At 39.6% G+C, this 17,139-nt stretch overlaps 2 protein-coding genes across 2 annotated transcripts in view; one reads left to right on the forward strand and one right to left on the reverse strand.

The window, feature by feature from the left end:
* Window positions 1-3,979, forward strand: part of LOC129733229 (uncharacterized) — a 48,115-nt gene extending 44,136 nt beyond the window's left edge. Inside the window, exons 2-3 of the mRNA XM_055694905.1 lie at window positions 2,637-3,377; window positions 3,434-3,979. Coding sequence (XP_055550880.1) covers window positions 2,637-3,377; window positions 3,434-3,859 — 1,167 coding nt within the window. The 3' untranslated portion in view covers window positions 3,860-3,979. The remainder of the gene's footprint in view (window positions 1-2,636; window positions 3,378-3,433) is intronic.
* On the reverse strand, window positions 3,966-15,628 carry LOC129733228 (hexosaminidase D). The gene is made up of 4 exons (XM_055694904.1): window positions 15,098-15,628; window positions 6,704-7,018; window positions 5,076-6,649; window positions 3,966-5,006 (listed from the first exon to the last, which is right to left on the reverse strand). The coding sequence occupies exons 2-4, from the start codon at window positions 6,999-7,001 to the stop codon at window positions 4,842-4,844; spliced, it is 2,037 nt and encodes a 678-aa protein (XP_055550879.1). The 5' UTR covers window positions 7,002-7,018; window positions 15,098-15,628; the 3' UTR covers window positions 3,966-4,841.
* Between the last annotated feature and the right edge of the window lie 1,511 nt (window positions 15,629-17,139).

A 17,139-nucleotide genomic window follows, 5' to 3' on the forward strand; every position in this document is an offset into this window, starting at 1 on the left:
GTTGAAGCATTATCGGTAATCAGGGCCGGCGGTTCATGTGGGTAGTATGGGTAGTAGTACCCACTCGGAAAGTATCCCTGTGGGTACTTACCCAAACGGAATTATCGAACTTACAATTGCCGCGTACATATGCGAGCAATCGCTTTTTAATGGACATCGTTGAGCGAGAGTTCATTAAGCTACAGATTTAATGTATTTCTAAGCAATTTGCTATTAAACAAATTTTCGATTTCGAAAACCTCAAAAGCTACTCTTGTGCATTTTTGTCATTGGTAAAAAAATGAGACTTTCTCTACTGTAATACCCCATTCAAACTACACCGCATATCACCTGATATCAGGCGATTCGTGGTATCGAGGCCCTATCACCATACTACCTGATATCCCATACAATCGAGCTGTCATCGGATATCACCTCAGATACATGATATCGCGGATATCATGTTCGAAAATCAATAAAAACTAGATTTGCAGCAGTTGGCATCACGGACAAAAGACATTTGACGCAACCCTACAAATTTCGAAATTCGCGTTGCATGCGAAAAAGAAGGAAGGAAATATTTTTGCTCTTGTCATCCCGCAAATTTTGACAATTGCATATGAGAGTTCGCGTTGGTGCGAGCCAACTAGTTGACTTCTGTATCCTAATTACATTGCTCTTGTTGTCTTGTTTTTGCCTTGACCTGTTTTTGTTTTCTTCTCTTTTCAATTACCAAATCAAGTGTCAAACCATATCATCTGACTGTAGTGTGAACACCCGAGGTGATATCCGATATCATCTGGCGATATCAGGTGATATGCGGCGTAGTCTGAACAAGGCATAAGTAAAGCCTTACCAGAAGTCCACGTAATTTTAAATTTTGGATGAAGACTTTTTTCGAGGAGACAAAACTGTTAAAAAATGCACAAAAATTGTCTATTTTTCATGGGTTTACCTTTACATGCACTAACGAAACAACCCATGCAGCATCAATCATAGTGACCCATGAGTCAGCATGAATCTGGAATCTACTTCATTCATAAGTGTGCGCATTTAAAGAACGGTACTCCGCCACGTCAAAAACGGATATCGTGTGACACTTTGTGGACGCCGGGTTTGGCCTCTATAATATCCTGGCACTATTGGACAGGAATCAAAGCATCGAACAAAAACCGGTTCCGAACGGCCGATGAACCTGAGCGATAAGAAGCTTCAAGGGATGCTTAAGAGGAAAACCGAGGGAAAGTGGCTACATCGCTGCGTGCGCTTGGTCGGGAGCTTGGTGCCATCGGCCAAACTGTGAAAATTACCTGGCGAACATGGATGGCAACGACCAGCAGGGCACTTCGTATTTTACTTTCTCCCTGAAGGAAGTGAGCTCCGAGGTGAAGATCATTTGACTCACCAAGTTCCTCAAGAAGGTGCTGCTGTAGCTGACAATCAGCGAGAAGAGGATGTCAAAGCCGCTGACTGGCCGTGAACGGGGAAATTTAAAGAAAGAAGTGCCTGCGAAAAGTTGCGTCGTTCATCAAGAAATACCATAAGGGCGAGAACGCGGTGTACTGGCTGAATCTGCCGTCGGCCCACTATTCGAAGCAAGCGTTGGAGGAGATGGTGCGACCCCTAGCCGGCCCCATCTAGAGTTTCTGGGGAAAACTGAAGCGTAAGATCTGCCCCAACAATTTTGTCGCGAAAATTGAAAAATAACGTATTTTTCATGTCCGCCATGGCGATTTTTTCGGTCAACTGCTGGAAGGCCAGCCATGAACCTTCCCTATTCCTTGCTACCCACTTGCGAAAATAGTGTGACGCCGGCCCTGTTGGTAATAATCCTTCCAGTCCCGGGGACTTATAGGGCTCAAATGAGTTAATGGCCCATTCCACTTTTGATTCAGTGAAGATATCGCAGCCTATGTAATGCGCATTTGTCCTAGCGATAGTAGAACCAGCACGTGGCGCATCTGAGTCCTTCGTTTCTTTTTCTAGAATAGTTATAATAGTGTTTCAAGAGAGTCTGCAGTAAAAGTACCGTCGTCCTTCTTTATTCTGTTCAAGCCATTCGTGTCATCTTTGGACAGGGCTTTGTGTACTCTTGCAGCTGCAGGGGTGCTTTCATTCTGTTCGCACATTAATCTCCATCTCCTCCTGCGTGATTTTCTGATTTATTTATTGTATGACTCTCTATGAGCATCAGCTTATCGTAGCAATAAAGGAATGCAGCGATTTTTGTCGAAAATCGTTAATAACTTTATTTGACATAGCTTCTAATGTTTCAACACCAGTAAGTCTAAGTAATTCGTGTGTACCAAACCAAGGAGGACGCTTTAAAATCATTTTCAGAATTTTATTCTGAATCCTTTGGAGCGTTTTCTTCCTTGTTGAACAGCAACTTGACCAGATCGGTACAGCATAAAGCATAACTGGTCTGAAAATATGTTTGTAAATCAAACGTTTGTTCTTTAAACAAAGTTTAAAATTCCTGTTAATGAGAAAAACCTTGTGCCATCAGTGGGACGGTTTCAGCGAGAATTGCTCAGATACATACACAATAGGGTGGCATCTGGGTATATGAGAAAATTGTCATCATCGAATTTGAAGATGTTTTGACCCTCAAAAATTAATCATCAAGTTTAAGACATTTTTCACTTGACTTCTAGGAAGCCAAAGGATCCGGCAGAGGCGACAACTACACCGCTGCCCTATTCCGGTTGTCTCTCAAAGGCCACACCCGGTCCAACGACGGCAAAAAGAAACTCCGTTGGGAGCGTACCGTGATCTGCAAGCGGTTACCGGATTGTAAAATCAAGCGGGAAGCGTTCAAAAGTGAAGCTCTCTTTCGCAACGAGGTTGAATTCTACAACACCATCATGCCGGAGTTTGTTGCGTTTCAGAAACGCAAATGCACCGCCAGCGGGCAAATGTTTCGAGCGGTGCCCCAGTGCTATCTGGCCCAGGATGATTTGATAATGCTGGAAGATTTGCAGGTTCGTGGCTTCAGTATGCCCGATCGGCAGGCTGGCCTCGGACTGGAGCAAATGCGAGTGACTTTAACGGAACTGTCCAAATTCCACGCAGTCAGTCTCGCCTACCGGAAGCAGCAACCGGCTGAGCTTGCTAGGCTAACGGCTAGGATTTCCGAGGGGATTTTTTCGAAGGCTAACGCTGAATGGTACAAAAATTATTACGATATTCTCACAAGGAATGCTATCCAAATGGTTACGCAAACGATTCCTGAGAAAGTTGGATATTTAGAAAAATTGGAGGGTTTCCTGAGTGACTGCTTTGGAAATATGATGGAGTTGGTAAGCAAGGAAAGCAAATTAGCGGTCATTTGCCACGGCGATTGTTGGACTAATAACATTCTGTATAAATACGACGATAAGGGTTGTATAACTGAGGTTAGTTTGGTCACATAATGTAGTTCAGATAATGAATTAATTTCATTTTTTTATAGAAGTGCTTTGTGGACTTCCAGCTGATCCGCTACGGGTCTCTCGCTCTGGATCTCGCCTACCTGATTTATTGCTGCACAGATGCATCCTTACGTAAGGAGAATCTCCAAAACTGGTTGCGAATCTATCATCAGCAGTTAGTGAAGTCGTTGAAGGTTCTGGGATCGTTCCACGATTATTGTACTGATGAAGCGGATCTGTGGCTTCAGATCGATGGCGAGTTCAAACGGTACGCACGATTTGGCTTAGGCACGGCCATGGACATGCTGCCGATCAGTACCTGTTCATCGGAGGAAGCACCAGACCTGTACGCTAGTGGATCCGATACGGCTGCAACGCCACCGGAGCTGAACGTTCCACCGAATGAACTCTGTAGAAAAAAAATGACTGATATTGTGCTCGAACTTGTTGACGGTGGTATGCTCTAAGAATGCAGCATGTGAAATCTAATCTGTAGCTGTTTTACCTAGATGTTACTCATCAAATGGTTGATTCGATCACTTGTGATAGGACAATAAAGTTTAACTCCACAGCTGATGTAATGTAAATGTTTGCATTTTTATTTCCTTTTTAATTGATTTATGCACCCATGAAGGAGTAAGTCTAAAACATGAAATTGTTTTTTTTTTTTCTAATGTTTCGAATTTCAGTCTTCGTGTTCTACCGAAATGTCTGGGAAACGTAAATTTTCGTTCAACGAGTTTCTAAATACTGAAGGTTTGAGTCAGATTTGAGCTGTTCTACTTATGCTTGAGGTGGGAACTGTAGTGATATTACATGGTTTATGCTATTTTGTTTTTTATTTGGTGCAAAATTCAATGTTTTTTTTTTAATTTTTTTCATTTCTAAAATGACCTAAGTTTCCTCCCTTATTTATCGGATATTGCAAAAACGCTCTCATGAACGAGCAAAATAGCAATTAAAGAACGAAAATAACTTATTAATTTAATAAAAAATATTTTTTTTTAGAATTTGAACAAATACTTTAACCACAATTTCTATTACTGTTTTAAAGATAATAACAAAAACAATGATTATGATTATGATTATGATTAAGATGATTATTTTGTTATTCTATCATCGAACAAACTTCAATTTTTATCGCCAAGCAGACGTTTACAGAATGGCGAATAGACTGTATTGAAAAACATATTAGAACTTCGCATAAAGTTTCAGATACATGAAACCAAAAGAACACAATCCCACCACAACATCACCACAGCTCCGTCAAGTTCTACTTGTTCTACGATCGGTCGGTTATAATCCGTCGAACCACACTACGCATCTCACTGCTGTAGTAATACTTAATACTTTTAAAAATCACAATGTACTTTCCCGAAGATCCCTCAACCTGGCAGTTGGCTACCGCAGTGCTCAGTGTCGGAGTGGAATCTTCATGTACTCCTCTAGCTAGGTTTTCTCGTCGATACCGAGTGCTTCGAATGGCTTCAGGTACGGCAGCGGCCGCTGTGGCCAGGTTTTTCGCTTCTTCAACCCTTCTCCGATTCGTTCCAAATTTTTCAGCTCCGCCAGTATCGGGAAGAGACGCTGCTCGATGAACTCACCCGAAGTCCACTGTTGTGTGACAGATCGACAAAAAAGTCAAAAATCTTTCCAAAACTACTTTCACGATTTAATACTTACATGGTCATAAACATCAGCTAATGTGGAGGCGGTGTTCCGCGCCAAATTGGTAATGGAATTCAGCAGCCTATAGTCCTCACCCAGCAGATCGTCGACGCGCGTTCCGGACGAAAAGTTATGACGAATGTTGTAATCCGTCAACCAACCGCGTTTCTGTTTAACGTCGTCTATGTACTCCTTCGCCTCGGTTATGAGCGTCATCAAGCGAAGAATGAAGCGGTAGATTACACTGCCGGGAAACATGCACCGGGAAAAGGTCGACAGCATTGTATCCTTGTGAAGCTCGATCCATGCGTGTCGTTCGCTAGTTGGTTCCGGACATGTAAGACTACTTAAAACTGGATTTGTTTTAGCGTTAACATCGAAGTATCCCCGGGAAGCGGTCGACAAACAAATCGCAAGCGAAGGCAGGGATGTAGGGAGAAGTTCACATAGGATAGCGAAATGATCGTACCGTTGCCAGCCGGTGAGAGCCAGTCCCTGTAAACCATGCGCAAACCGACTTCCTTCACCTTGCATAACGGCTAACCACCGCAGGGTATTCTCCAGGTGGCGGCGAATCGGTGGAATTAGTAAGGCTTCGCCGTGCGCACCCTTGAAGGCAGATGCAGCCCAAGCCGTGCTAAAAACAGTTGAATACTTCTCCCAAGTAGAGGATTGAATAAACTTGTAAATATCCTCGGCATACACCCAAATCATGGGTTCGACCAGATTGCCTATCCCGGAAGACTGCAAAGTATCTAGTGACATGTGGCGCAACATATCATCCCAAATGATAATCTTCAAATGGGGCCATTTCTTGTTGATGATCGTTGCCACATTGTAGACGTGGTTCAGAAACAACTGGTCCTTCATACGATTTTTACACCGACTGCACTGCCCAATTTGGTAAACTTCGTCGCAACCAATGTGAATATGGGTAAGCTTAGGCGTTAATTTTTCTATGTCTTCTTTGTGGAGAAGATTTTCGTTTTGAGCGGGTGTATGATACTCTATAATTTGATCCAAAAGTTCTTCTAAGAAAATCATCGATGAGTTTTGATTTGGACAAAGAGCTTGCGGAGCATCTTCCACCTCTCGAAGATGTTGAAATTCCTGCAGCTTCAACACAAACTCTAAGTGACCGAATGTTTGCACCAAGGGGATAACCGTTAAACCTAGTGCGAATGCTGTTTTAAGGATTTCTAGTATATCATTTTTGCTGTAGGCATTCTTAGCTGCAATAGGCGATAACGTTCCACTGTACGGGAACATATCTTCGTACTCTAGCAAAAGTCCGGTAGCACCCAATGTTTTCATTATTGGCATTAGTCGCTTAAGGTAGGATATTTTCGGTGGGGCGCCTTTCAAATCCAAGTGAACCAGCCTTTGGATCGGAGGTGGATGACCTCCAGGGCCTAAGCCAGTGATCACCGGAATTCCCATCTTTTTAAGCTCGTGCTCGTAGTGGTTTTGTCTCTCCGCGGCTATTCTTAGCTCTTCGGAGGATTTTTTCTTAACAATATCCTGCTTGGAAATGTGTGGTCTTTCCTCGCGGTCCTGCATTATGGCTTCCCATTCATTGTAGAACTTAGCTAAAATTTGAGTAATAAATTTTTTTTTCTAATCAATATTTTTTTTCGTCATACCTCTATTCTTCATCGAAAAGCTCCCCGTTGGCTTCACAAACTTCACCCCAGCACCGCTCGCGATCTGTCCACCATCGTCGACCGACGCATCATCGTAAAAACCCAACCGCTGCAGTAGACTTTCGTGGCGACTCGCACCGCCCATCATCAATTCTTTAACCGACACGATTTTTCCACCGTCCGTGACGTGCGTTGTGTACAGGAAACCCCAAAACCATAGGGCCAGCAGAAAAAGCAACGAAGTAGCCAGCAGAAGCAACTTTTTACGCCAGAAGAGCATCAGTATTCGGGAGTGCATGATGAAGCTTCGAGTATCTGCGGAGGTATCAAAATGAATGTCAATTAGCGTCACAGAAAATGGAAATGTATGGATGATAGCAATGAGCAACGGCTGTCGATACTTATCCGTTAATTGATAAATAACTAATTACATATTGGCAATATTACACGGGAATATGTTGTATTTATGGTCTGACTTAGAGGAGTAGCTTATTGAAATGCTGCTGAGTTTGTTTCCATTTTGTCATAGCAGAACATGTGAAGTCTCAAAAAAAAAATCGATTTTGCAAAAGTCAAGGTGCTCAACCCTCAATTGAAAGATAATGTCATTTATAGTATTTTTGTAGAACATTTCGACCTTCGAAAAGAAAAGTTCTCAGGTTGCCCAAACGTGATTTATGAAAAAATTACTTTTTTAAGCTACAAAACCACTCTTTTGAATTTTTGCAATTCTGTTCGATTCCCACATTATTCCATAGGTTTTTTTTTTCATTTTTGTAGGACTATTTTTAAAAAGTGAATTTTTCACATAGTTGTTGAAATAGTATGAGGGTGGTATTCAAGACACGATCGCATGACGTTGACTACCGTATTCTTATATTCCATTAAAACATATAGTAGAGGGAATTGCAACGCTTTTATTACAAAACTTCGAGGCACCAAAAGGTGCCAGTTGGCGATTATTCTTGTTTACTGGTTAGATATTGCCATTTTTATATGTGATGGAAAACTAAGCATTTTTTCAAATATGTCAAATAACTTTTTATTTTGGGAAATGAAAAATAGCAATTGCTGGCTGATAACTTAGTAGAAGGTTTCAAAATTCGGAAAAAAATTGGGTAGAAAGTTTCAAGTTGAAACTTTTAAAGAAAATTGTGATTTTACTGTTTTCTCATTTATGTTGCTCATAATATGTAAGAGATCGAGACATGATGTCTTCGGCAAAGGTTTGAGATAACCTAAAGCAGGTATTAGACGAAGCAAATATTTGCTATTTTTTAATACAGATTTAATTTGGTGCAAATAAAAATCGTACCAAAAATAGCAAATATTTGCTTCGTCTAATACCCGCTTAAAATTTTGTCGCAGACACCTCGCATCTATCTCAATCTGATTAAAAAATAAATTTTCTATCTCACTCATTGGTGGATTAATTACCCATCTTTCTACATTTAAAAAAGCATTTCTGAATATCCTGAAACTTCTCCGAACATACGTTAGGGCTATAATCAACATTTATATTTTAGACTGCTTAGATAAATAATCGCACAAACGGCAAAATAAAACGCTGTACAACGGAGATATTGAGCATTAGAAGCATTTGTTTACAGATGCTTAGTTGTCCATCACATGTAAACATGTCAATATCTCAGCTTAAATTTTCGTCTTGAATCCCGCTTTCCAGTAAAAGTTTCAGTTCCTATCGGAAATTTTGTTTGTATGTGTTTCAAAGGGTTTTGTCTGAAAATTATGGGAAAAGTTCTATTTTTTGTGATATTTAATGTTGAAGCCCATTAAACCAACCCTACAAAAATTAAAAAAAAAATATTTAGAAAAATGTGGGAATCGAACAGAACTGCAAGAAGTGCAAAAAAGTGGTATGGTAGCTTAAAAAAGTCATTTTTTTCATAAATCACATTTGGGCAGCCTAAAAACAATTTTGTAGAAAATCGAAATGTTCCAAAAAAAAAATACTATAAATTACAATTTAGGGTTGAGCACCTTGACTTTAGCAACATTGATTTTTTTTGGGCCAGCCTAATATAAAGGTACAGTTTGGTAAACCTGTATGATATATGTGCTTCGTTAAAACGAGTAAGAATTACACTGGTCAACACAGGTTCAATCCAATAGCTCAATCCGGAAAAAATTAAAGATTATAGCTGTTCAATCATTCCTTTGTCGATGTGTTTTTGGTGTTCCTAGCAATTACCGTTGGTTGGCAAACGGTTGCAAACTCGCACAAAACTAGCGCTGTGTAGGACGCTGATACTCCCGGTAGCCCTTTACGGATATGAAGCATGGACGCTGAAGAAGGCTGATCGACGAGTACTCGGAGTTTTTGAACGTAAAGTTCTGCGGTCGATACTTGGCGATAAATTGGAATATGGAGTGTAGCGCAGACGCATGAATCAAGAACTGTACCAAGTAAACAAACATGCTGATATAGTGAAGGTAATACAGCGGGGCAGGCTTCAGTGAGCTGAACATGTAGCCAGAATGCCTGACGAGAGAGCCGCCAAAACTATCTTCAGTAGAGAACCAGGAAGAGGCCGTCGACTCCGTGGTAGGCCTCAGTGCGCGGTGGAAGAAATTGCCCTTTAGGTAACAAATCTGTTGCTAAAAAGCAATCAAGTTCTTCTCCAGTCAAATAACAGCACATTCTGTCATATATTTTACAAATGCTACGGGAGTCTAATAATGGTCGTTTCAATGACATGCGAAATTTTTACTTGTCGAAGAATGCTCCCTTTCCATCTTCAGTTAAGAAACAACACAAACTGTCACATATGTTGCACATGTTTGTAGTTCCTTCTATCTCTGATTCATCCAGTGATGTGTACAGTGCTTTTTCGATTTTATCACCGTGAATTAAGCGAAATGAAAAAAAAAGATTTTTGTGTTGTATGTTCAATTGAAATTTATAATATTTTGAGTAAAATGATGCACTTCCATAGTTCAATGGAATATAAGTTCCAGAAACGAATGAATAGACAAAAAAATCTAGAACAACATTCGCAACTCCGGCAACTCTGGATACACGATATATTATTTCTAACTAGACATTTAAGGCTAACCGGTGAGATTCTGCTTATGAGTGAATAAAGGGAACAGATATACACGTGGTCGTTGCGTCAATACAAATGCAGCGAGTGAAGTCTCGATAACACATGCATTACCGTTCTTGGTTGTATATTCTCCTGCAAAAACACATACAAACGTGTAGCCGTCATATATTTTGTTGCTGATTGGTTATTACTGTTTGTGTCTAATGCGCAGTAGTAAAAAACAAAAAGTAATAAAATGTTGCTCAAAAGTAACAAAATCCTCCCCGTTTGTGTTGGGTGTAGAACATGGGACAACTATGCTTGGAACGGTAGTGTATCGAAAGCAGATTTTCATCAATCAGAGCTGAAAACAATGTCAAATATAAGTATTTTTTAAATCGAGACGATACCCAGAGTCTGGAATTCAACTCCAGACTCCATTATGAAATTAAAAATGGTACCAAAAATGCCCAAATACCATCCGATATGAGTTTATCAGGAACCAGAATGATGCCCAGAGTCCAACTCTAGACGTCATTTTGAAATCCACGATGGCGACTTCCGTTTTTCAAAAAACAGCCAAAAATGATCAAATACCACCCAATATGGATATTTCCGTATGCGAAATCACCCCCAGATGCCATTTTGAAAAGGTGGCGAGCCAATGCCCAGAGACCAGGTATTAATTACAGACGCCGTTTTGAAAGCCAAGATGGCTGCTTACAGTTGCCAATCAGGACGATGCAATGATGATTCGATCTCAGACGCCATTTTGAAATCAAAGGTAGCAATTTTTTTGTGACTTTTACATTTTATTACTGACAATAAATCAGGCATTATTAGCGTTGTTACAACGAAAAAATGCAGACACCAAACATTTGCCCACATAGAATGTAAATGCTCTCCATAAAGTCACTCGGATTCTAGTTAACGTTGTTCAATAAACTAAGCGAAAACCGTTGAGAAATTTTGGGATGCAACTATCAATCAATGTAAGTGTTAAATCAACGGCTCGCGATGCTGAAAATATAACAATGACATTAGCAAATTTTGTACAAATTGTTATTATATTCTTGAGTCTCGTCTACAGGGTTCGTTTGCTCATCTTGATCTTATAAATAAAACTATTTTCTCTCCTCTTAACAACTGTGAGCTTACATTCAATGTGCATCATACCATCTACTGATGAGGGAGAGCGAAGAGTAATAGTTTCTCTGGCGAATAAACTCTCAATTTGACAGACATAAGCCCCTGAAACTCCTGTAAATAGTTCATCCGTACACGCAAGATTAGTGAAACTAATTGCTCAGTAAACATCTAAGATCTGCGTTACTTTTCTCATCGCTTTGGGGTGCAATAAAATCAGTATAAAATCGAACGTACCTCAGAATACGCTTCCATGGTGAGTTCTGAATATTTCTATGATCTTAAATTCAAAATGTGAGCAAAAATCAAGAGAATGAATAATGCCTGATCGTTTACACCCTTGATATTCCTTTAAACAGATTTCAAATAAGTTTATCTTACGTCGAGATAAACCTATTTCAGTATTGTAGGGTATTTGGAGCAAAATTGACATGTTGCTGACATTTTACGTGGATCATTCACATACCAATGGACTTCTGAGATTTTTCCCAAATATAAAACATAATTTGACTAGCACATTTAAATATTAGTGGATCCATTATTGCTCTACATCAGGGGTTTCCAGACTTTTTCCTTTTTTTTTATTCTCGCTTATTTTCCGTCGGTCTATTTCCGCCACTGTTGTGGCCAATAACCGACGCCCAGGGAGGCGACTCCACACCCAGGTCCCTAACTCACGACCCGTTTATTAACGGACCGGCGCCAACGGCTTTACTTCCTCATGCGATGGAAGGCGTGATCCCAGAGATTTTTCGCCTCAGAAAATATCCCGGTGTCGGCTAGGATTGAATCTAGACCAGTTGGGTTGGTTGTGTGTGGATCACGCCACTTCACAACCATCGACACCTATGTCGGCGGTGGGATTCGAACCCAGGCGTCGAGCGTGGTTGGCAGAGACATTACCAACCACACTAGGCCCCCGCTCAGACTTTTTCCTTGGCGGAGCCCTTTTTCAAGCCTAAATATTTGACGGAGCATCTGCATTTTTCAATCAACGAGCAAATTGTTTCGCAAATTTTAATAACTATAGATCAAGGCACAGCTGCAACCTGTCAGCTCTGGCGAGGACGTCCCTATCTCAACCTCCTCGGGGTGGTACCTAGAATATTAATAATCTTGGTGAAGATCCGGTCCCAACCCCGATGGAAATCTTAGCCCTATGTTAACTGAGAAAGATTTCTTTAATCGTCTGTTCTCCCATATTGGGCCACGTATAACTGCGTCTGATTCGAAGCTGATAGCTGAGCTATAGAACGCGGTGTCTCGCCAGTTATATCCAAGACGGCGGTTCTGTCACGAAACAAGGCATCGCGGCCTGAGCAGCAATCCAGGAAGTGTGGTCAGCGGAGACGGGTAAGCGTGGGTTCCATGCAGTAGATCCTATCGCGGGAATAACTTTCGAATATCACGTACCAATAATGAGAAGGCGTAAGATAGGTGAATTTCACCGCAGCCAGAGGTGTGACAGTCTGTAGCACATATTTTGCATGAAGAGATATCCAAAAGCGCACACGGCAACATCCCAATGGCAAGGCCTACTTTAAAACCGACCTTAGTCTGGTAAACGAACGGCATTTCTCAGACGTCATCGATGTGCTGTCCCTCCGAGACCCAAACGTCGAAGGGAACCTAATAATTGATGAGACTGGTGGCCATGTGTTAGAAATAACATTTCGAGGTTGAACGATGAAGAAGAAAAAATTGTCGAAAAAACAAGATAGATATTGAGGAAGATAGATAAGCTGTGTAGCAGCATCTGTAGTGTGATCGCAAATTGAATCTTCTACAGAAAGTTCATTGATTTGAAAATGCAGGTGCTCCGCACAATATTTGAATTGAAAGAAAGGTTCCGCTGAGTGAAAGATGCAGAAAACTGACTGGAAAATAACGATTGCTTTCTGGTTTTATAAAAACACTGCGGAGCAAATACTTCGCGGAACATCAATTGCTCACTGCTATTCATATTTAATATTATTTTGCTTAATGAATACCTATATTAAAACCATGCCAAAACTGTTTCCGTAGAATCACCGTTTTGAGGACAGTTTTTGTCCGATTGAGGATCTATTTTTTTAAAGATGGGCAAAAAAAATGCTACTATGTAGGCAAAATCAGAGAATTTTGATATTTGGCTCTAGAACAAACTTGCATAAGAAACTGTAAATTTTTTTGAATATTTTTTAAATATTCAAAATGGCGCCTCTTACGGTGAAATTGGTCCGAACTCGGAGGAATTTTGTTTTGCTTCAAAATACATCAAAAATCATTAAAAGAAGCCAAGACAAAAGAGAGAGTAAAATTTAGTTGCACTGTATAATTTTCAAAGTTTTTACTTAGGTGTCGTACACAAAATACGTTACACTGAAAATCTAGGTAATCCAATTTAATTGTAATTTCACACATTTCACAGTTGCGGCACCAACTTTGAAACTACACATCTTTTAAATAAAAACTAACAACAACCCGAAACTTTCAGGAAAGTAGCAAAATTATGTTAAAAACACTTGCGATTTTCTTCAGGATTTTTAGTTTCCCAGAACATCATTTTTTCAACATATGGTTTCTAATAATTACTATCGATGGAAAAGTTTTCTCGAAAAAATATTTTTAAAAACTACAACTTGCACCAGCTGTGAAAATTTTACCAAATTCGATGCAATACTAAAGATATGCTGATTATAAAAAAATGACCTGAATTTTAAATGACAATAACAACTTGAAAACTTACTCAAATTTAATAAAATTTTAATATTTATTTATATAAATATATATTTTTGAAAAAAAAATAGACATCAGTGATCCGTTTCACGAATTCTGACGAATTTTCTATATATAGCTTCTAATGTATCGACGTAAGTTAGTCAAACGGCCTCAAAATCCTTTTAATAATCTAATTCTGACATTTGACGAGTGAACGTTTTCTAATTGAACAGCAAGCGAACCGAATCGGTACTACAGGAATGTTGCAGCAAAATGTTTGAATGCAACTGATGCAGCAGTTCTGTGGTGCGGGAAAAACTTACCGGTTCGGATTTTTAGGAGTGGTGTCCGGATTAAATTTCTGTTCGGAGTGTGTTCGGATTTTTTAAACTTTTCAGAAAACACAAATATTAAACCATGTCAAATGAACACCCTGGAAAAGTATGGCATACATAGAGTTCTGGCATAAAGTTTTTAAGCTGGTCTGTAGAAACGTATTCCTCACTTTTCTTTACTCTTCTTTGCTATGCAAGTTCCTCAATGCTGCCATAAATTCCACTGTTCCCTTCTTATATGTCGGTTACAATCCCAAAATGTATTCAACCGCAAAACCACTTTTTGTAAGTTAGCTACTGGTTGCAACACGACATCAAACCGGACTGCAGAAGGAACCGATCGAGGAGAACTTGGTATGGCAGCAACCACGAAAGTGGCGGCAGCGGTCATATATGCCGACAATTCCACATGTTTTGACAAATTCTAAAAACACATTCATCGAATTCATGCTTCTCGTGCGGTGGAATTTTCAAGCGACACCAGATTCCAGAAGAAATGTACGCAAACTTGGAGTGGTTTCTGTTTTCTTCTCAGAATTGGATACTATTCTGCTGAGGACGCTCTACATGTTTTTTTTAATGTCTATACTTTTGTAAACGGATGAGATGACACTAGAAAAGTATTATGTGTATGAAAGTAGAATATGTCATTCTTTGATCAGAATCCTATTTCTATTCTAGCAAGTGAACAAAATTAAATAAATTTGAAGGGATAAAATTTTAAACGCGTTACATTTAATAGTTTTGAACGACGACCCGAACAGTAAATTTTGTGGAAATTTTTTTGTCGGTTTTACATTTATTAATGCACCTTCTGTGAAGTATTTTTGAGTAATTTAAAATAGAAAGATATTTCAAAACACCATTTTTCGTGGAAGTGTAGTGTTCTTAGAATAAAATATAGGTGAATAAATCATGTAATCTACATTATTCAAGACCCGCAATTGCTGTATGACGTATTTGGTAAAAAATTGACAACATTATGTAGCTACAATACAATAAAATAAATGCAATAAAGTTTAAAAAACCTTGATGAGTATCATTCAATAAACTGATGCAAGTACTGCTTGAGGATAGTCGTAAAATGAAACTGGGGGATAATAACTTTAAATATAAAAAACCTTCAAATGGGTTGCCAACTTTTTCGCAAAGCGAAAACTACTTACAGCGTACAAACTTTTCAGCACACTATAAAACACGGCGCTTGTCGTTAAACTTATCTAAATCCTGTTTCGTCCTTAATTGGGCCACTGTGTGACATTCGCTTCTATAGGATGCTGCTTCACCGTTAAGTGGCACTTTTTGTCCAATGTCGCCGTTCCAATGAAGTGCACATAATCCAATCCTCTTATAATCCCTACATTCGCTGCCTTTTTCACGTTCACTGCTGCTGTAGGTCAAGCAATTTTAGTTTCGCTGAGAATGGAGATTCACAAGCACTGGTTTTACTTCACACGAATCTGCCAACACCAAGTGAAAACTCGAAACCACAACCGGATAATTACTTTCGCGCGACAAAAGCTAACTAGTTTCACAGCATCCGAGATTATGCGGAAAGTAAGCGCGAACAGGAAAAACCTTCCAGCCAATTTGCAGACGGCTGCGAGTGTTTAAACCTGGCCAGCGAAGTCCATCCACCCCGAGAGCTGCTGCAGTCCGTCCGAGAATAGAACTTTATTTTCTCGCGAAAAAGTCTTATATATGCCTGCCTGGAGCAAAGCGTCCCAACAATATTCGGGCCTCGTACGGAAAAACTCTCGTCCTGTCGGGAACCGCTGCTGGGAGAGAATGTTTTGCACTCTCCTGCTTGTTTGTTGTTGTCAAGGCTCGAGGGAAAATCGAGGGAGCTATTCAAAATATCAGTAGAATTATGAAATATGATTAGAATAATGTAATAATCATACTTAATCATAACTTTTCTAAAAGCCTCAGAATTTATTTGCCAAACACTAACATAATGAAAATATTTGGTTTTAAAATATCCACCAACCTTCTACTAAACGGACTTGAAACTAACTGCCGGCCGCCCCCTCGGATTGTTTGTTATTGTTTTCGCTGTTGAAGCAAGGTAGCAGGCGAGTCATTCTTTCTCTGAGGAGTTATGTTGTCAACCGGTCAATAACAACGGAGAGGTGAACCGATTTCCGGGAGAGAAAAATCGATTGCACGCGGCTACGCGCATGCTCGGGTGCAGTCGGTCACTGTCTGCCAGTTTACCTGTTTTTAATAGTAAGGTTTTACTATACAGAGAATAAAAAACAAACATGCATGCAGCGTACGCAAGGTAAGCACATGTCCTAGCAGTTATCGTTCGCCGGCACGGCGTCGTCGGCTCTTATTTGCATAGGAGTTATCAGATTGCGGTGTATAACTTGGCTGTCTGCAAAGTATGATAACTTCAATCAGGAGTTATCCAGATTCCTAACTTCATTAATCTGAATAACTGAAGTTCATAAGGTGTATTGACATGTTGAACCAATAGTAAACACCACATGTCAAATTGCTGTAAAAGTAAGAGTATGATTTTTATCTAACAACTTCCAGCTTCTTGAACAGATGAAGTTACTTTCATCCTTTGATTTACATTGGTAAACACTGGTTTTGGTCAACCTGGAAAAAATGAAAATTATAGCTTTTAAATTATTCCTGTGAATTTTGCTGCCCCTAACAAAGATAACTTTTCCAGAGACTTAAATGAGTTTTCCCGTGAACAAACGACGAACCCAGCGAGCATTTCTCTGCGATCTTTTGACGCACTTCCGCATTCACTAGGGGCTCCAAAGTTTACGGGAATGGTTGAGAAGCTATAAACTTTTAAGGGCAACTTTCTTTGCTTTTGTCGACTAGTGCTTTTCAACCCATGGAAATAAAACATGAAATGGGTTGTTTCATATCGATCGAACAAAACTGAAATTTTTCTAACTTAACATTGAAATATCTCAAAAACGAAGCCATTTAGAACGTTATTCGCCAAAAGCTTTATGATTTGAAATTATTTATAAAATCATGTTGCATCATTGGAATTGGATTATTCTCGAAAAAGCTGGTATTGAAAAAAACTTTAAAACTTAGCTTTTAAGTAAAAATTTGTTCTAAGTTCCAAAACTTTGAATCTTATTTCTGGGAATAATGTAAAGTTTCAATAAAAAAAGAATTTGAGGGTAAAAGTTTCCCCGTTTTTGATTTAATGTACAATTTAGTGTTTTTT

This window comes from Wyeomyia smithii, chromosome 3, assembly GCF_029784165.1.
Source record: "Wyeomyia smithii strain HCP4-BCI-WySm-NY-G18 chromosome 3, ASM2978416v1, whole genome shotgun sequence".
NCBI lineage: Eukaryota > Metazoa > Arthropoda > Insecta > Diptera > Culicidae > Wyeomyia > Wyeomyia smithii.

What these genes read in the sequence shown, in the direction of transcription:
- LOC129733228 (XM_055694904.1), bottom strand. Translation starts at nt 7,001, where the DNA reads ATGCACTCCCGAATACTGATGCTCTTCTGGCGTAAAAAGTTGCTTCTG. An exon ending in CTTTTCGATGAAGAATAGAG is followed by an intron (nt 6,650 to 6,703) that starts GTATGACGAAAA and finishes CTCAAATTTTAG; the next exon opens with CTAAGTTCTACAATGAATGG. An exon ending in TAGCTGATGTTTATGACCAT is followed by an intron (nt 5,007 to 5,075) that starts GTAAGTATTAAA and finishes GTCACACAACAG; the next exon opens with TGGACTTCGGGTGAGTTCAT.